Genomic DNA, 20,980 nt, shown 5'->3' on the forward strand with positions numbered 1-20,980 from the left:
GTTTTTTAAACTGTTTTGACTTGTCAGGGTCATTTGAGATTCCATATGAATTTTTTTTTCAAGTTTTTATTTACATTCTAGCTTAAAAAAAAAGTACAAAATTGGTTTCAGGAGTAGAATCCAGTATTCATCACTTACATACAGTACCCAGGGGTCATCATAACAATGCCCTCCTAATACCCATTACTTATCTAGCCCATCCCCCACCCACCTTCCTCCATATAAATTTTAGAATGGATTTTTTATTTTTGCAAAAAAGGTCATGGCACTTAAGTAGGAATGACACTTAATCCATAGATCATTTAGGGCAGTTTTGACATCTAGACAACGTTGAATTTCCTGATTCTTGAACATAGAAGGTCTTTCCATTTATTTTTGCCTTCTTAATTCTTATCTGCAGTGTTTTGTAGTTTTCAGTGTTAAAGTTTTTTGCCTACTTGGTTCATTTTTCCTGAGAAATTATTCTTTTTGATGCTGTTGTAAAAAGAATTGGGTTTGTTTTTTGGGAAAGAGAGCAGGCGAGCATATGCAAGCAGGAGAGGGGCAGAGGAAAAATCTCAAGAAGGCTCCATGCCAAGTGCAGAGCCCAATGTGGAGCTCAGTTTCACCACCGTGAGATCATGATCACAATTGTGAGATCATGACCTGAGCTGAAATAGAGTCAGATGCTTAACCCACTGAGCCACCCAGGCATCCCAAAAGAGTAGTTTTTGTAATTTTCATTGTTAGTGTATACAAATGCAACTGATTTTTGCACGTTGAATTTTTTGTCCTTCAATTTTGCTGAATTCACTTATTAGCTCTAAAGTGTTTTTGTGGAACCTTTAGGGTTTTCTATATGTAAGATGATGGCATCTGCAAACAAATGATTTTACTTTTTCTTTTCCAGTTTGGATTTTTTTTTTTCCTTATGTAATTACTCTGGCTAGAACTCCCAATACTATGTTAAATAAAAGTGTTAAAAGCAGGCATCTTTTTCTTGTTCCTGATCTTAAAGGAAAAGTTTTCTCAGCCTTTCACTATTGATTGTGATGTTAGGTGTAGATTTTTCATATGTGCCATTTATTATATTGAGGTAATTTCCTTCTATCCTTTTTAAGATTTTTTTAAATCATGAAAAGCTATTAATTTTGTCAAGTGCTTTTTCTGCATCAGTGGAGATGATCGTGTATCCCCCAACCTCCTCCTTTTCAAAGTGGTGTGTCCTGCTGATTGATTTTCATTGTGAACTGTTCTTACATTCTTATATTCCAGGAATAAATCTTACTTGGCCATGGTGTTAGATCCCCTTTAGCAAGCTGCTGAATTTAGTTTGCTACTACACTAAAACCTTGGTTTGTAAGCATAATTCGTTCCAGAAACATGCTTATAATTCAAAGCACATGTATATCAAAGCGAATTTCCCCATTAGAAATAATGGGAATGCAGATAATTCGTTCCACAACCCAAAAATATTCATATAAAAATGGTTACAATGCTGTAATATAATACAGAATAATAAAGTACAAAATATAAAGAAAAATAAATTCATCTGCACTTACCTTTGAAGACCTTAGTAGCTGGTGTGAGGGAGACAAGAGAGGAGGGTTATTGTGTAGAACGACTTTCATTATCACTAATGGAATCACTGCTATCCACTGGCTCATTGGAATCTTTTTCTGTATGAGGGCCATTTTATACACTCGCACAGATGTTGATGACAGTACAGTATTAATAAACTCTTGTCATGTATTTATTGTAACTGGCAATAAGGCAGCAGAGGAAAGGGTCTATATCTGCAGGCAGCCTGACCTAGAATGAAGCAAAGCATTCCTAAGCTCACTCTTGTAATGGAAAAGCAAAGAACTATCGATAGGTGCTTTGAAGTGGCAAAAAAATACACCAGTGCCAGTTTGGGCACCTTCCAGCGTTCTGAAAAATCACTGATCTCTGCCAAACACCACGGCCTGAGATGGAGCATGAGCATCTGAGCATGGGAGACATTCCCCCACAATCCTGCAGAGAGAGAGAGACAGAGAGAGAGACAAACAGACACACACACACACAGGAGAACTATTGGCTCAGTTGTGATCATGTGATGTTCGGTGTCATATACTTCTATTGCAAGACATCACTCCTTTATCAAGTTAAAATTTATTAGAAGTGTTAGCTTGTCTTGTGGAACACTTGCAGAGCAAGTTACAATCCAAGGTTTCACTGTATTTTGTTAAGGATTTTTGCATCAAAAGCATAAGGAAAATTAATCTGCAGTTGCCTTTTCTTGTAGTGTCTTTTTCTTTGGTACAGGTAAATGCTTCATTCATAGACTGTGTTAGGAAGTGTTCCCTCCTCTTCATTTTTGAGAAGACTTCCAGAGTGAATAATGTTAATTCTTCTTTAAATGTTTGGTAGAATTTACCAATGAAGCCATGAGGTCCAGGGCTTTTCTTTGGCAGAAGGTTTTAGATCACTTATTGAATACTAGTTCTGGATATGTGCAGATGTTCTCTTTCTTCATGACTTAGTCTTGGTAGATTGTGTATTTCTAGGAATTTGTCCATTTCATCTAGTTTATCCAGTCCATTGGCTTATAGTTGCCCGTAGTACTCTTTCACTAATACAACCTCTTTTTCACTAAAGATTTGTTAATTTTCTTTTTAAGTTTTTTTTTTAATCTTTATTTATTTTTGAGAGAGAGATAGAGACAGAGCACGAGTAGGGGAGGAACAGAGAGTGACAGAGACACAGAATCCAAAGCAGGCTCCAGGCTCCAGGCTCCGAGCTATCAGCATAGAGCCCAACACGGGGCTGGAACTCAGAAACCGCGAGTTCATGACCTGAGCCGAAGTTGGAAGCTTAACCAACTGAGCTGCCCAGATGCCCCAAGATTTGTTAATTTTTTGATAGTTTCATAAATTGACTTCTATTGATTTTTGACATTTTTTGCTCTTCTACTCAGTATTGCATTTATTTCCGCTCTAACCCTTTATTTCTTTCTTTTTTCTTGCTTTTCTAGTTCCTTACAGTGAACAGTTAAGTTACTGATTTCAGATATATATATGTATTTTTTTTAATAATCGGGCATTTACGGCCATAAACTTCCCTCTAAGCATTGCTTCATCTGCATTCAACAAACTTTGATATATTTTCATTTTTGTTCATATGAAAGTTTTGTGACTTATGATTTCTTATTTGACCTATGGTTTATTTAGGTGTATGTTAATATCCACATATTTGTCAATTTTCTAAATTTCTTTATGTTACTAATTTCTAGTTTCATTACATTGTGGTCAAGATAACATAGTTTGTATTATTTCAGTCTTTTGAGTTTATTTAGACTTGTTTTATGGTATTTCTCTGTACACATGAGAAGAATGTACTGCTCTAGTTGGGTAGAGTTCTCAATAAATGTTAGGTCTAGTTAGTGTGGTGTTGCTAAAATTTTTACTTCATTGTTGATCTTCTAATTGTTCTATCCTTGTTAGAAGTAGGTATGGAAATCTCCAGTTATTACTGTTGAATTGTCTGTGCCTTTTAGTTTTTAAGGGTATGGGTGCCAGCAGGTAAGGGAGATTGAATGATTTAATGTTATATAATATCAATATATTTGGTATTTTCTATAAAGAAGTCCTATACATCAATATGAAAAATTACCTTCTCTAATGAAAAGTATGCAAAATGAACAATTTGTAGACAAAGAAATACAACTTTCTAAGAACCATAGGGAAGAAGTAGTATTTCACTTGTAATCAGGGAAATACAAAATAAAATGATATAACCATTAAAATATCTAATTAGAAAATATTAAAAAAAAAATTTTTTTTTAAGCTCCAGGCTTTGAGCTGTCAGCACAGAGCCCAACGCGGGACTTGAACTCATGGAGTGTGAGATCATGACCTGACCTGAAGTCAGACGTTCAACCAACTGAGCCACCTAGGCGCCCCTCTAATTAGCAAATATTTAAAAATTACTTGTAGTCTTAGGATATGGGGAGACAGGTATTCTCAGACACTGGTAATGATACAAGTCACTCTTTAAAAAGTTTTTTTGACAACCTCTTTGAAGCTTTTTAGTTTCCTTATATTTTGTTATGAATACTACCCCTGTATTCATCATCCTAACCTTAACAGTTAAAAACACACAAGGCCAAGCTTAGTTCACCTGCATTTTCTATAAACTGGTCCTTACATATCAGCTAAATTGAATCCAAGCTTTCTGTTTCTTTTATTTCATTTTGGGAAGAATACTTTATATGTGGTTTATTTCTTGTGTAACACATCACGCAGCAAATAACTCTCTTTGTGATGTTGTAATGATGAGGTTTTAGGTATTGTCAGCTTAATCATTCCCTTATAAAATGCCTTATCAGCTTTTAACCTAATTGTTTTAACAGGCATTAATGCTTGATATCTAGTTGACTATTTCAGTGAGGCTTAGAAAGTGGCAGGATTTTAAATTAATCATTCCTTTGTCCATTATCAAAATTCTTAAAAAAGAAGAGCTTTTCCTAGTCAAATATTTGATTATTCTAAGATACACAAAAAGCAGAAGGAATGCTTCCCTTTTTTTCCCCCCTCCTCATTTACCAGTTTTCAGAATGATGGCTTGGTTTTCTGGCATCCTCCTAAGATGAATGGACTTGTAAATTTGAACATATATGATCTGTTTCAGTCAATGATAGATATTACTCTTTTTACTCAGTCTTTGCCCAGTGGGAGTTCCTTCAGGTTGGTGCCTGAATCCTTTTGATATGACTGTAGTCTTTAGTAACATCTTTGCTTTTGGCAAGATATGTTCCAGAATCAGTGATATTTTTTGCCACAAACCTGGTATCAGCTGTTTGTCTAACAAGTCCTGTTTTCTTTTAGTGGGAACTGATAGTTGAAGACCACAATCCTGGGCCTAGGGAGTGTTCATTCCTATTGGGTTGCTCATTTTTTCTGTCTTCAGTGGCTAGAACTAGAAAATCCTAACTTTTTCATTAAGGTAATGCGTATCATAATGTATGTTGTTTTCTTAAAACCAAATTTCAAATTTCAGGTTTTTACTTCTCTGATTTGATACTTGTATCCTTCTTTTATGGTGATAACCTTGGTTCCTATTGACCGTAGCATTGTGACTTATTCACTGTATTCCACTGTTTACATTTGAAAGTTTCAGAAGGTAAAAACAATTCATCACTACCAGCATGATTACTTTTTACTCTTAGAATATAACTTCTAAAGGTGCTCATTCAAATTCTGTGTTTTAAAGTAACCAAACCACAACTTGATATATAGGTAGGATGACGTATTTAATTCGGATTTAATTTTGTTTTACAATTAGCTAAAGCATTACCTGGTTCCAAAGTTAAACATGAAACAATGTATGAAATCTAACTTCATCCTGTGGCTTTCACTCCCTTTTCTCCTTCCTGTATGTAATTGCGTGAATGCTTATTTTTCTTAACATCTTGTGTTTTGTTTAATATAAGCAAATAAATGTGTGTGATAGGTATTCATATTCTTTGTTCCTCTCTGGCAAAAAAAAAAAAAAAGTGCCTATAAATTACATATTATTCTGTATTTGCTTTTGTTTTATTTTGTTTTACTTAGCATATCCTAGGCATTGCTCCGAAGTAGTATGTAGAGATATTTTTGCCACAGTACGATACTCTAGTGTGTGGATTTAAAGTAGTCTGTTTTGCCAGTACTGAATGAACAGAGTCTCCCACCGCCCCCCACCCCCTTGCTTTTTGGTTATGATAGTGCTTCCATAGCCTGGTGCATGTGACACTTCATATTTTTGCCATATTGTCTTTGTGAAGTTGTTTCTTCAGAGGATAAATATGTAAGTAATTTGGCTAGATATTGCGACATTGTACTATTTCTCATCCCCATTAGCAGTGTAAACTCATATTCTCAAATTTCTGAAATTCTGTGATTCTGATAAGAATTACATCTGAGTATAGCTTGATTTTTGCATTTTTCTTACTATGAATGAAGTTGTTGAAGGGCTGTTTGATATTATTTCTATGAGCTGTTCATATCTCTTGCCTGTTTTTTGTTGGGTTGTTCGTCTTGATGTTTTTTTTTTTTTTAACGTTTATTTATTATTGAGAGAGAGAGAGCATGAGCATGGGAGGGGCAGAGAGAGGGGGAGACACAGAATCTGAAGCAGACTCCAGGCTCTGAGCTGTCAGCACAGAGCCCAATGCGGGGCTCGAACTCACAAACCGCGAGATCATGACCTGAGCCGAAGTTGGACACTTTACTGACTGAGCCACCCAAGTGCCCCATCTTGATTTTTTTTTAAGAAACATTTTATATGTTGAAGAAATCAATTGATGAGCTGCAATAGTAAATTGAAATCTGTTCACCCACAGCTTTTTAATTACACTTGGTTCTTACTGATTATAAATTAAAATGTGTGTAACTTTGGCCCTCCAGTTCCACTCATAGGAATTTATCCCGGAATGCTACATTGTTGTATATATAAAAGGATATTGTCTCAACAGTTTCATCCCTAGGTATATAGCGAAGGAAATTAGAAACATATGTTCATACAAAAAATTGTACCTCAACATTTTTAGCAGCATTATTCATAATAGCCAAACTTAGAAACGACCTAAGTGTCTGTTAACTGATGAATAAACAGGTAGCAATATGTCCATATAATGCAGTATTATTCAGCCATAAAATTGAATGATGAACATGGATGATTCCTGAAAACATGCTAAATAGAGGAAGCAAGGCGCAATAGGCTACATGTTCTATGATTCCATTTATGAATTCCATTTATTTTTTATTCCAGAACAGGCAAATCTGTAGAGACAAAAAGTATTAGTCCTTGCCAGGAAATGGGGTGAGGAGAGAATGGGGAATGACTGCTAATAGATATGGGGTTTCTTTTTGGGGTAATGAAAAGTCACCTAATTATCTAATTTCAGAATAAGATAGTGGTGATAATTTTACAACCTTGTGAATATAACAAAAAAACGCTGAATTATACAGTTGAAAACAGTGATTTTAATGGGACGTGAACTATAGCCCAATAAAAAGTTAAAAATGCTTATTATCAGTCTAATGAGAGCATTGAACAAATTCAAATTGAAGGACATTCTACAAAATAACTGGTAAAGAGGATAGCAGTAGTCCTCAACAGTGTCAAGAATACAAAAGTAAAAAATAAAAGCCTTACTCACTATCTCAGATTGGAAGAGCACAAGGAAACATGAGAACGAATTGCAGTGTGAAATCCAGGATTAGATCCTAAATCAGGAAAAATAAAACGTTAGTGGGAAAAAGGGTGATATTCAAATAACGTATGTAAATTAGCTACAGTAGTATAGCAATGTTAACTTCTAGGTTTGGATAATTGTACCATAGTTATAGAAGACATTAACATTTGGAAAAGTTGAGTGAAGGGTATACCAGAACTTTGTACTGGTTTTGCAGCCTTTTGATAGGTTTTAAGTTATTTAAAAATAAAAATAATTAATTGCAACAACATTAAAAAAGTGGAAACTCTCGGGGCACCTGGGTGCAGAGCCTCCTTACGATAACTCTCTCCCTCTCTCCCTCCCTGCCTTAAAAAAAAAAAAAGTGGAAACTCCATAGATAAGCATCAGTAGTGGAATGGTTAAAATGATGGGTACATTCAGGCAGTAGAATACTGTGTAGCTGTTATAAAGAATGAGGATTTGGATGCAGTGACATGGAGAGAAATAAAGGTAAAAAAGGTAACCTGTATATTCTGTTACCAGTTATGTAAAAGTATGTTTTTACTCGTGAATATACATGTAAATAAATATATGACAGATTTCTAACATTGTGAATACCTATGGAGAATAGAACATGTATATTCCCTTATTGTAAGGTTTTACACCATTCATATGTCAGTGTAACTAACAGTTGTACTTTCTTTAAAAAAAAGTATGTTCCATAAAAAAAAGATGCCAAAAGACCACATTAGGTGGAAGAGAAATGCTAAGTCCAAGTATGTAGTTCTTTCAGTACTGGCTTTCATGACTTTGATATTTTGTTTCTTTGTATTTAAGCGCATTGCTAACTTTTAGGGATATGTATGTAGTGATTTATTCGTTGGTTTCTGTGTCCCATTTTGAATGAAATCCCAGGGAATACTTGTTTTGCAGTGTTTTGTTTTGATGACTAGTTACAAACTTCTCTGTAGCCAGAGTGACTGTAAACCTCTAGTTACCTCTCTTTAGGAGAGAATTACAGTAGGCTTAATTAACAGGACTGAGTCTCAAGCAATACAACGTTAACTCCTCAAGTTAAAAAATATATATATTCATTGCTTACTGGTTTCTGTGACCGGTCTTTTAAACAGAATGCTGGGGACCATGCCTTTTTTTCACTTATAGGCTAACTTCAGTATGCTGGGCAAATCATCACTACCGTAAAAAAGGAACCCACCGAGGTTTGCATCCTGGAGCAAGGGCTTACTGGCTCAATTTTAGAGGGATTTCCGTTTATTGATTTTCACAGTTATGGGTGGACTGAGGGATGAGATTGGATAGCTACAAAAGGGATCCCAAGAAAGTCTTAAGAATTTAAAACTTAATCATGAGGTCAAGGGGGGTGCTGAATCAGTTAATGATCACTACATAAGAAACTAACCCCAAATTTAGTGGCTTTAAAACCGCAACCATTAATGACAGTTCTTTGGATTAGGTCATCTTGGGCTTCTTCACTGGAGTTGCTTGGAGTGACTCCCGCTTCGTAGTCACCTGCAGGCTTGATGGGTTTGAGTGAACTAAGATTGCCTTTCTCCTATGTCGTCCAGGTGGTGATGCTGTTCACCAGCTGGTCTAGGTGGCTCAGTAGAGAGGGCTTCATACACTTTCATCCTCCTGTGCCTAGAAGGCAGTTCCATGTGGTCTTGGAGGCCTCGGTTCAGAAGTCCATGTTGTCACTTCACCTAACATCTGTTGGTTAGAGCAAGTCGTTAAGCCAGCCCAGACCCAGGGAAGTGAAGAAATAGACTACCTTTTGGTGGCAGAGGCAGCACAGTCACATTGCAAAACATGATGTGTACAGGGATGAGAGGAATTTGCGGCTCACTTTTTGCTGAGGTATATACCTATTTCCACAGGTATAATAGGATGACGTAAGTGTGGTACCAAGAAAGATTTGGAAAAGGCAGGGAAGAGAAGTCCAGATAGGGTTAAGAGGCCATTGCAGTCATTTGCGGGAAAGATGGTAATACCAGTGTATAAAGACATCACCATATGCTCGTCATCTAAACATCTCCGTGTTCCATACTGATGTATAAAGGGGCATCGAGAGAGTAGACGTTGAACTGATCCAGGGAGACTGCACTAGATCAGGCTCAACTGGATACAGGCAGTTGAGTTTTGTTAAAATCTTTCTGATTCGCTCACACAATTTAAGGAAGAAACTTCTGATACGTTTTTCATCAGCATACTGACCACCACGAGCTTAGGAAGAATTGGAAGGAAGGCAGATTTATTTTTGTCACCTTCTTGTATCCAGTTGCCCACACTTAGTTCCCACCGTACCAAGGCCTGCCTGTTACCCTCCCTTTCTCTGATGTATCACTGGTATTGACTAAGGGATGAATGATAGTTCAATTCATTTATGTAGAAGTGAGAATAAGAAAGTGTTGGCATTTTAGAAGAGGTGTTTGTTAAGCAATTTCTAAATGGTACATCTAAACATACAATATATAAACAAAAAGGTAGGTTGTCTGTTTTTTTTCAAGTTGTTAAAATAGCGTAATATCCTGAAGATACAGCACACAGATTAAGGTGTATATCTGTCTTTATGTTTAGTCAGCATTGCAGCCACATGGATCTCTATCCCAGTGGTCTCCACAAATAGAGCTTCATTGCTTGTGAAATCACCAAACCACAGAAACTGCAAACAAGAAACAGGGTTGCCTTCCTGTGTTTCTTAGGAAACAGTTTCCACTGTTTTCAGAGTTTTTTGAGATTCTTGTATGTGTGATGCTTAATGATTAAAATGAATGATTCAAAAGGAATGTTTGGGCTATCTGTTGACAGACTCACCCACTGGAAGCAATTGCTTTGTAGTGTTGGGTGGTGACTATCAGAATTTTCACCCAAATAATTAGAAATTATTGGGAAATACCATCTAATTTACTTCTCTAAAATTTATTTTTGCCACCAGTTCCACATTTTTTCTATAAATTTTAAAACAGATTCCAAACATACTCACGTTTCACAAACATACACATTAGTATGTATCTCTAAGAAAGAAAGATCTTTTAAAAACATGCCTTACTTCAATACCATTATTACAAGGAGTATAATTCTTTATTGTCAGCTAATAGTCTGTTTTCGAATTTCCATGATTGTCTCAGAATTGTCTTTTTTCCAGCTAGTTTGAGTCAAAACCCAAAGCCCCACATACTGCTTTTGGTTAATATTTCTGAAATTTCTTTCAATCTATGTACTAACATAGTTCTCCCTCCTTTTTCTTTTTTTCTTGCCCATACCATTTCCTTGTTGAAGAAACTGGGTCATCTGTTTCAAAACTTTTTCTGCATTTTGGGTTTTGCTGTTTATTATTTATTTTTATTTTTTTAATGTTTATTTTTGAGATAGAGCACGAGTGGGGGAGGGACAGAAAGGGGGAACTTGGGGGGGGGGCACAGCATCCGAAGCAGGCTCCGAGCTGTCAACAAGGAGCCCGATGTGGGGCTCAAACTCACCAACTGCAAGATCATGACCTGAGCCGAAGCGGAGGCTTAACTGACTGAGCCACCTAGGCACCCCGGGTTTTGCTGTTTAAAAGATCAGAGAAGAAATCCTTCTTCCCTCCCATGTATGTTGTGGAGTGCTTACTATTTACTGTAGTGGGGTGAGAGGAGGGCTATTTGGGATACATCCTTCATAGCATTTAAGTTACCTTTCCATGGGAGGTAGATAAAAATGAATCCTACCGTTTGTTGGAATACTCTAGAAAACAAGAGCATAACAAGGGGATAGAAAGGTGGGAGACCTTGTTGGACCAGTGGGATGGGGGACTGAAGGCCCTGGAGCAGGGGAGTTCCCGGGATCTGATTTACATTTGAATGGATCCCTGGCTGCTGTGCAGTGGGTGAGGGAACAGGGCTGGAAAGCTACTCTGTAATCTGTGCTAGAGGTGGTGGAATTAGATGGAGGAGAGTGTGGGTAGAGCCAAGGGTAATGGCAAGGTTTCTGTCTCCAGCAGCAGGAATAACTTACACAGAGAGTCTCAGAAGGCTTAGCCACAGGTAGAGGCTGAACAGTTGCTTCCATTTCCATTCATTCTTCTGTTCGTAAAGGACAGTTGCAAAATAGTGCTTTTTGATGGTTATGTTCAAGGCCTTTTGGTTTTGGGGGAGGAGGAAATACTTTTTCTTTTAAACTTTGTAAAATGTTTTCTGTTTTTGCAAATGTCTTATTTAATGACATTTAAAAGTACTTACTTTTGGACATTGAAAAAAAAATTGAGAAATTTACAAGTGTGAATTTTTTTTAATGTTTATTTTTGAGAGAACAAGAGCGGGGGGGCTGGGCAGGGAGAGGGTGACAGAGGATCTGTAGCAGGCTCTGCGCTGACAACACAGAGCCTGATGCAGGGCTCAATCCCATGAACCATGAGATCATGACCTGAGCCAAAATCAAGAGTGAGGCTGAGCCACTGAGGCGCCCCTAAGTTTGAATTTTTAATAACAATTGTTCTTGGCTCTGAAAATTTCCAAAACTCCAAAAACATTGAAATTCTATTCCCTTCGTCTAAATTTAGCAGTTAACATTTTGTAACATTTGCTTTAGGAAGTATGTATGTACCATTTTTTTGTTTGTTTGGCTAAACCATTTGATAATAAGGTGCAGACATCAAGAACCACCCATATTATTATCTAATATGTAGTCCAAATTCACATTTTATTGTTTTGTTCTCTTTTCATCAAGGATCTAGTCCAGGATCCCACATTTGGTTGTTGCAGCTCTTACCTCCTTCAATGTGTATGAATCTCCCTGCCTTTATTTTTTGTCTTTTATGACATTGACTTTTTTTTTTTTTTTTTTTAGTTTCTTTTGAGAGAGAGTGCACGCACACGCATGCACACATGAGCCAGTGGGGGAGGGACAGAGAGAAGAGGTAGGAGAGAAAATCCCAAGCAGGTTTTCCGGGCTATCAGTGCAATGCCCGATGTGGGCTCAGTCTCATGAACCCAGAGATCACAACTTGAGCTGAAATCAAGAGTTGGATGCTTAACCAACTGAGCCACCCAGGTGGCCCATTGACATGGACATTTTGTCTTATATAATGTTGTCTTATATAATGTCCCACATTGTCTTGTATAATGTCCCACGATCTGGATTTGTCTGATCATTTCCTTATGATTAGATTGCATTTAAACCATGTGGATATACTTTTACCTTTTAAAAAATTAAAGATATAAACATAGGAATAGTGTGGATTTTATAGAGTCTTTTGCAAGCATCACTTCTAGTTACTACCAAACAGTAGCAAGGCACCTAATCTTCTAGTGAGGATGTCACAAAGCCAAAGAACATTAAATTGAAGACAATTTAGATTTTTGTCTGCAGAAGTCACAAACTGCAGAAAATTAGGAAAACAGGCACAGTCTTAAAACGCGATAGACACCGAAAGCTGGATTTTGACACTGTGGTATGGACTGTGTTTTCCTTATTGTTCTTCCTCTGCCCGCCATCATTTAAATCATTTAAATCATCTGTGCTGCCCTGGAAGCTCTTGAGTAAGAGACCCACGTACCCACATGTCATTACATAGCTAGGGAAACTTTAGGTTAGAGCAGCCACATTGCGGAGGAATTAGTATGAGACAGAATAGTCAGGTCCCGAAACCTCAGTCTCTTAAAGCCCCAATTGGTTCTCAACCAGAACTCAGTTATTTGCATTGATGAGACAAGTAAAAACTTTTTAACCTTGGCATCTTCTGTGATGAGGCAAGATGAAGGAATCAGGCATACCGCAGAATGAAGTTTTATCTTACACAATATAGGTAGGTTTTAAGTTTATTTTGTGTAGCACTTTTTTTGTGTTAGATACTATTAGGGTAATGGATTTCTTACATATGTTTACTAGTTTTCATAATAACTTTCCTCCTTTTTTAGCTACAGGGCTTTGGCCGACCAAGTGTGTACCATGCTGCTATTGTCATCTTCCTAGAATTCTTTGCGTGGGGCTTGTTGACAACTCCAATGTTAACTGTAAGTATTGCTGAACAAGTTGGTTTTTTTGAAAGCAAAAGAGGGGTTCTTAAGCACATATCCTCAGGGTTGTATGTCTAGCTGTGTGTTTGAGAGTAGATTTGACAATGATTTAAGACTGCTTATTCCGCTGGGTTGTTTCCACTGTGTAGACTGTGAACTACCTGCAACAAAACACCTGGGCTACTCATTAAATATTGTTAAGTAACAAGACATTCCCACTGAACCAGAATCTTGGAAGTGCTGTGAGTGAACTATCTGCATTTAGGAAGATCATTAAGCTGCACTAGAGGAACTTATCACAAAACTTTGTCAAAGTTTATAACTGACTTTGGATGTAATGGCCTTTGACTAAGAACATAGTAAATAGATTGGTGAGTCCCTTGTAACACAAGTGATAATTGTAAGAATGTGCAGATTTTCATTTTTGGTAGCTAGCTTACCTATTGCCATTTCTTTGCAGAGGTTGCATTCAATTTCTTAGCAATAACCTGGATATTTGATGTATAGTGTGGATAGAGGGAAGGGAGATGCTAAAGAAAACGTGGCATGTAGATTTTAGGTGCTTTATCGCTAATAATTTTAATAAATACATTTTAAAATTGAAAAAAGGATATTTTAAAATTGGCCTTAAATTTCATTTTGTCTTAAATTGTTCTTTAAAACTCATTGGTGGTTAACTCTTCCCAGTTAACATTTTGCCTTAACCAAAGAATCCCTTTGTATACAGGTAAACTTTGTTCCCAAAATAGGTTTGGCAAATAGCTAACTTTAGAGGGTGGCTGTTAGCCTTATGTAGGACTTTGCTGTGTGGTTTTTAAATTTTTAATTCTTTTGGTGCATTAAAATAAAATTTGATTAATTAAAATTACTACTTGGATGGAACAGTCGACTTAAAAGATTGCCTCTTTTTAAACTTGTTTTATTCTGTCTTGTTGCACTGCCTTTTCCTTCCTAATGCTTTATTACAGAAGGTAATGGTTATTAGTTAATGGGGGTCCCCCATTTTAAGTTTCATGAGCCTGCTGTGTTCATCATTGGGCTGCCTTTGACACGGTGCTTAGTAGATGTTTTCTTTGAATAATAAATATATGCATTGTAGGCACACATGTGTGTCCTCAAGGGATTGTTTCTTTGAGACCTGTTTTTAGTGTGAATATAGACATGCCAGGCCACTCATTTTAAGGAATTACGTTATTTAAAAAAAATTTTTTTTTCAATGTTTGTTCATTTTTGAGAGACAGAGAAAGACAGAACGTGTGCAGGGGCAGAGACAGAGAGACAGACACACAGGATCTGAAGCAGGCCCAGGCTCTGAGCTGTCAGCACAGAGCCTGACATGAGGCTCCAACCCACGAGCCATGAGATCATGGCCTGAGCCGAAGTTGGGTGCTCAACCGACTGAGCTGCCCAGGTGCCCCTGAACTATGTTATTTTTGGTCCTAGCTCTCTGACTGCCTGTCCCCCTCAGCTTCTTTGTTAAGAGTTTTAAAAAGTATTTTTCTGATGCAGCCAGAAATCTGTAGTGGTTCAGCAGGTTTCTCAATATAGAGTTAATCCTATAATCATTCTCTAGTAAGACTTCAGAGTGAAATGAAGAATACTTGGGATACTTTTGAGGCCTTGTTAAGAATTCTAAGACCACCTTCCAGACAGTTCAAATCCTTGGGAACCTTTTTGGTCCTACAACAGATTGTCAGATCCGTTTTAATTTCAATTAATTATTTTATTTTATTTATTATTTTTAATGTTTATTTATTTTTGAGAGAGAGAGAGAGAGAGATCATGAGCAGGGGAGGGGCAGAGAGAGAGGGAGACAGGATCCAAAGTGGGCTCTGTGCTGACATGCTGACAGCAGACAGCCTAATGTGGTGCTCAAACTCATGAACCGTGAGATCATGACCTGAGCTGAAGTCAGACGCTTAACCAGCTGAGCCACCCAGCCACCCCTAGTTAGTTAATTTTAATTTATCCCAAAGACTGATGTGCTTTTCTTCTTACTGCCCAATGCAGATAATTTTCCTGGTGGTTCTTTGTCCTTGTTAGACCTTGGAATGCAGCCTTCGAAGCCAGCTAAAATGCTGCTTTACTGCCTCTTTCCAGTTTCGAGCCAGTTTTGGTGCTTGCAAAGATTTGGTTAAAATAAACATTTATGTGTGTGGAATAGAGAGTTGCTACCATCACTCTGACACACTTCTTAGAAGTGTTGCTGAGTTAGTAGATGGGTTCATTCTCTTTTTCTGAGCTCTTGGAGTCAAGTAAGGCTAAATGTCCTCTACTGTCCTGTCTTCCCCAGCCTTTACACCATAGTTTGCTACATCTGTTTTTGTTCTGATGTTGCGGGGCTGGTTCCCTCTTCCTTTTGGGGGAAAAAAGGTTTTTTTTTTCTCTGGCATTTCCCTCCACTTTCTGCCTTTTCTGGTTGGACAGAGAACTGATAATGTTAGGTTGTTTGATGAGGAAGGAACAAAATTAGGGTTTATTTCATTGCAGCAGTTTGTTTATCATCTTTATGTTGGGTTCACTGTTGTCAGATAACTAGTTCTTGGCATCTTGCATCTGTCACCCACCATGATGTAACTGTTAGGATGACGGTTCATGTGTGGGTTCCATTCTAAAAAAAGTGTTTTTTTTAACATTTATCCATTTTTGAGAGACAGAGCTTGAGCAGGGGAGGGGCAGAGAGAGAGGGAGACACAGAATCCGAAGCAGGCTCCAGGCTCTGAGCTGTCAGCACAGAGTCCGATGCAGGGCTCAAACTCACAGACTGTGAGATCATGACCTGAGCCGAAGTCAGATGCTTAACCGACTGAGCCACCCAGGCACCCCCTAGGGTTGGTTCTATTCTATAACTAGTGGACAGCACTCTGTCCTGTTTCCGTTGGGCGATAAGTCATCTGAGGGAAGGATTTGTAGATATAGAACAGAAGTCGTCTGAGGGAACGATTTGGAGATACAGAACAGTACCTACATACTAATATTTTGTTCAATCTGACTGTTTGCATTTTAGCACCAGTAGGAGCCCTCTGTCTGAAGTAGTAGAGAACAATTTACTCTTTCTTAGTCATTTTCTATGTGAGATTTGTTGCCTGTCACTTGTAGCCATGTCCTAGAGTACAACCGTAGTTTATTAAATACCATCAGAAAGTTCTCAGCCCCTAATACACTGAAGCAGATTTGTGAAGTTGACCTCACACATTGGCTTAACCTTCTAGTAGCAGTAGTTTGTACGTAAAAATGACTCTTTACGTCCCTGACTTACACTGTACCCTCTATTCAAAATGTGCATCCTCTTGCAGGGCCTAATCTCATTTTATTGCAAATAAAGTTATCTGATTAAACTAACATAAACATCTTCAGACATACTTAAATAGAGCACTATTTCAATAAAGATACACTTAATACTGGTCCCTGTGAGTGGAAAATTCTGTTCTTGGAATTTGCAGATTTTCTTTTGCAAGCTAGAGATTCAAGAATACAGTATTCCCCCACACCATCCTCTCCATATGGTGATCTAATAATCAGAGAGTGCCATTTAAACACTTTGCTGCCACATTCGGTTTCCTGTCCTTACTGTCAAAATATGTGCTCATTTATTCAACAAACCATATATTCTGTCTTGTCTCCACCTTATTTCCTCTTCAGTCCAGCCCTTCTTTTCCTTCACTTAATCATTTCCTTTTGGGAACTGAGGTAGGTAGAATGGGATGGGACTGTTGGGGCATTTGGAGCATAGTACACGGGTGCTTTGCTCTCCACGTAAAAGGAAGTCAAGTTCTAGCTTTAGTCACATGGAGACTGTCTTGCTTCCTGGAATCTGGGGGTTCAGGTCCCTCTTACAGTTTTGATAGTTTTCTAATGGTTTTTTGACCAAGTACCCAGAATTTTCCCTCTTGTGTGCCTTATAATTATTAAAATGAGATAAGTGGCATTCAGTAAAAGTGTTTATATGATCACAATGTGTTAAATCTCTCTTTTCTCTTGCACAGCTGAGTGTTGTGATATAATGAGACTTAACTAAGCAGATGTACTGACTTTTGCTTGGCGTTTATTTCTCTCCTGTGTGCTCTGGGTGTATGTTATAGTCTGTTTATATCAGTAAACTTTTGAATGCTTAAAAAAAAAAGCAGTGCTGATTTCCAACTTTGGTACAATTATAAGAAGAGTTGACATGGAAGTATAACAGTTGGTAGGTCTCCTTTCTTAAAATTCGATATATAAAACATGCTGATTTTTTTCATAGGTTTTTTAGCGCTTATATCATTACGTTGCCCTCTGGCATCCATTTTATCTGATGGGAAGTCAGCTCTTCCTAAGTATTGTTGTTTTCCTTCCATCAGGGTCTGTAAAGTATGACCTACAGGCCTAACCTGGCTTACTGCCTGTTTTTATGTGATCTGTGTGCTAAGAATGGTTTTTATTTATTTATTTTTTTTGAGAGCGAGAGTGAGCATGAGCAGGGAACAGGAGAGGGAGAATCTAAATTTTTTTTTTAATGTTTATTTTTGAGAGAGAGAGAGACAGCATGAGTGGGGCAGGAGCAGAGAGAGAGAGAGGGAGACACAGAATCCGAAGTAGGCTCCAGGCTCCAGGCTCCAAGCTGTCAGCACAGAGCCCGACGTGGGGCTCAAACCCATGAACCGTGAGATCATGACCTGAACTGAAGTCGGACGCTCAACCGACTAAGCCACCCAGGCGCCCCTGGGGAGAGGGAGAATCTTAAGCAGACTCAGGGCAGAGCCCGACATAGGGCCTCATCTCACAACTGTAAGATGACCTGAGCTGAAATCTAGAGTTGGATGATGTTTTATCGATGGAGCCACCCAGGTGCCCCAATTTTTACATTTTTAAATGTAAAATGTAAACATTTAGAAACAGTTGAAAGAAAATATGAAATTGATATGAAATTCAGGTAGAAGTATCCATAAATAAAAATTTGTTGGACCTCAGTAGTGCCCATTGAATGTGGCTGCTTTGGTGCTGCAATGGCAGAGTTGAGTTGCAACACAGACCATGTACCCTGAAATATTTCCTATGTACTATATGTCCCTTTACAGAATAATTTATCAGTCCCTACTGTATGTGGTGAATTCATTTTCATTTTTTTTTCTTTTCTGTGCCTAGAGATTTTTCTCTTTGTCTTTTAATAATTTGTGCATTAAGGTGTCTAAGTGTGGATCTCTTTGTGTTACTTTTACTTGGGGTTTATTTAGCTGATAGGGTCTATAAATTAATATTTTTAATGAAACTTGGGAATTTTTTGGCCATTATTTCTTCAAGTATTGTTGTTGCCTCCTCTGTCCTTTTGTTTGGGGACTTTTATCACACACTTTTACGTTAATAATGTCACACAGGTCTCTGAAGCAGTGTTCAGGTTTTATCTTTTTTTCTTCCAAAAGTTACTGTCAGACTTTTGACATGATGGTATAAGGAGGTCAGCAAATTCTCTTCTAATAAAATTGGACAGAACAGTCAAACAACATTTCAGTGCTCTGGAATTCAAACACATACAACAAACCGAGAAGCATTGATTCATTCAACTACTGAACTTTAGGCAAAAACAGTGAGTTTGCAGTTCTGAGCTGCATCCTTTTGCTAAAATGTCCTCTCTCTCTCTCTCTGCCTCTCTGCCCCTCCCCTTCTTGTGCGCTCTCTCTTTCTCAAAATAAATAAATAAACTTTAAAAAAAGAAGAAGAAAGTACAAAGAGGTAAAAAGAAAATCCAGCTGAGTAAAGAGAACAGTTAAAGAAATAGTGAACAATAGTGTCAAATACTGAGAGGCAAAGAAATAAATGGAGTGAGCAATTGTCACTGTGAATATAACCACTCCTGAGTCCTGTGAATCCTTTTATCAGATCACTGAAATCTGTTCGGTTGATGAACATTTGGGTTTCCAGTCTTTGCCTCTTACATATATTGCTGTCGTGATATTTCTTGTAAAAGTCTTTTGATGATTGTGTATACACATTTCTTGTAATATATACTTAAGAGTAAAATTGGAGGGTTTCATTCAACTTCAGTATATATGTACTGCCAAAAGTTTTCCAGAGTAATTTTACCGATTTACCCTGCAGCTAGCCAGGCTTTAGTTTATGCAGTTCAGATTATTAATTTTCCCCTTAAGGTTAGTGCTTTCTTAAAGTCTTGTTGAAGTTTCTTCGCCAAACTTCAACCAAAACTTCTTCGCCAAAGTTTTATTGGTTTCTTTTTCACACATAGATCTGCCATCCATCTAGAAATAAGTCACTGTGTTTTGTAGGGGTCCTTTGTATAGATTCCTTTTGATTCCATATGAATAATGCATAGTTGAACCAGCATCATTTATTGAAAAAAATCTCCCTTTCCCCACTGTGTCAACTTTGTCATAAACCAGTCAACCAAATACATACGGATTTGTTTCTGAGTTTTATATTCTATTTATATATCTTACTCTATTGTCCTGTGTCAGTACCAGGCTGTGTTGATTTCTGTAGCAATATCTTGCTATCTTTTGTAACTTCTATAGCTTGCTTCTTCTTCCTCAAGATTGCCTTGGCTATTGTAGGCCTTTTATATATCTATATACATTTTATAATCAGCTATTCAATATTCACACAGTAACTTGATGGGAATTTTGATTGATTACATTGAGGATGGATTAATTGGAGAACTGATCTTTATAATATTGAGTCTTCTACATGGTATATCATCTTTATATCTAGTCTTTAAAATTTGAGTAATATTTTCTCTTAGTGCAGAGATTTTTCACCTGATTTATTCCTAGGTATTTGATGGTTTTTATAAATGGTACAGTTTTAGGGGCACCTGGCTGGCTCAGTCAGTTGAGTGTCCCACTTCAGCTCAGGTCATGATCTCACAGAGCCCGCATCAGGCTCTGTGCTGACAGCTCAGAGCCTGGAGCCTGCTTCGGATTCTGTGTCTTCCTCTCTCTCTGCCCCTCCCCTGCTTGTGCTCTGTCTCTGTCTCAAAAATAAATAACATTAAAATAAATTTAAAAACCATAAATAAATGGTGTTATAGGTTTATATATACTATATAGTTTTAACTATATATATACTATATAGTTTTAAAGGTTTAATTTTCTATTATGTTGGCATATAAACAATTTGTTTTTGTGTTTTCACCTTGTGTCTAGTGATTTTGCTAAATTCACTCATTAATCCTAAGTGTTTATATGTAGATTTTTATATACATATTCACATATTTTGTGAATAGTGACAGTTAACTCCTTCCAGTCCTTTTTTTTTTCTTTCTTACTGCCTTACTGTGACATCCAGTACAGTGTTGAATAGAAGCAGTCGTAGTAGTGGACGTCCTTATCTCCTAGATGCTCTTTGGTGGAAAGTGATCTAAAATTTACCATTAAATGTGATATTTGCTGTAGATTTGTTTTTGTAGATAGTCTTTATCAGAGAAAGGAAGTTCACCTCTGTTCTGATTTTGCTTAGTGTTGTTACCCTGAATGGGTGTTAAATTTTAACAAATGAATTTTCTGCGTATAACCGGATAATAATTAGATTTTCCCCCTTATTTGGGTATTGTGGTTAGTTATATTGATTTTTGAATATTAGGCTACCCTTGGATAAATCCCACTCAGTTTTGATATAAATTTATTTTATAACTGGAAGCTTCATCCATTTCACCCTTCATCCCCTGCCTCTGGCAACTACCTGTCTGTTCTCTGTATCTATAAACTTGTTTGTTTTGTTTGCTTCCACATAAAAGTGAGATTTGCTTCCACAAAAAAATTGATATTTGTCTTTCACTTATTTCTCTTAGCAAAATGCC

The 20,980-nt window shown here is 37.3% G+C and overlaps 1 protein-coding gene across 3 annotated transcripts in view; it reads left to right on the top strand.

Annotated features, from left to right (window-relative positions):
- Positions 1 to 20,980, top strand: part of MFSD14B (major facilitator superfamily domain containing 14B) — a 73,873-nt gene that overhangs the window by 15,590 nt on the left and 37,303 nt on the right. For 2 of the 3 annotated variants that reach the window (XM_049633972.1, XM_049633887.1), the window contains exon 2: positions 13,096 to 13,191. In XM_049633972.1, coding sequence (XP_049489929.1) covers positions 13,096 to 13,191 — 96 coding nt within the window. Of the gene's footprint in view, positions 1 to 12,045; positions 12,984 to 13,095; positions 13,192 to 20,980 lie in introns of those variants that run through there. The other variant, XM_049634051.1, reaches the window with a different exon arrangement.

This window comes from Panthera uncia, chromosome D4, assembly GCF_023721935.1.
Source record: "Panthera uncia isolate 11264 chromosome D4, Puncia_PCG_1.0, whole genome shotgun sequence".
Lineage (NCBI taxonomy): Eukaryota > Metazoa > Chordata > Mammalia > Carnivora > Felidae > Panthera > Panthera uncia.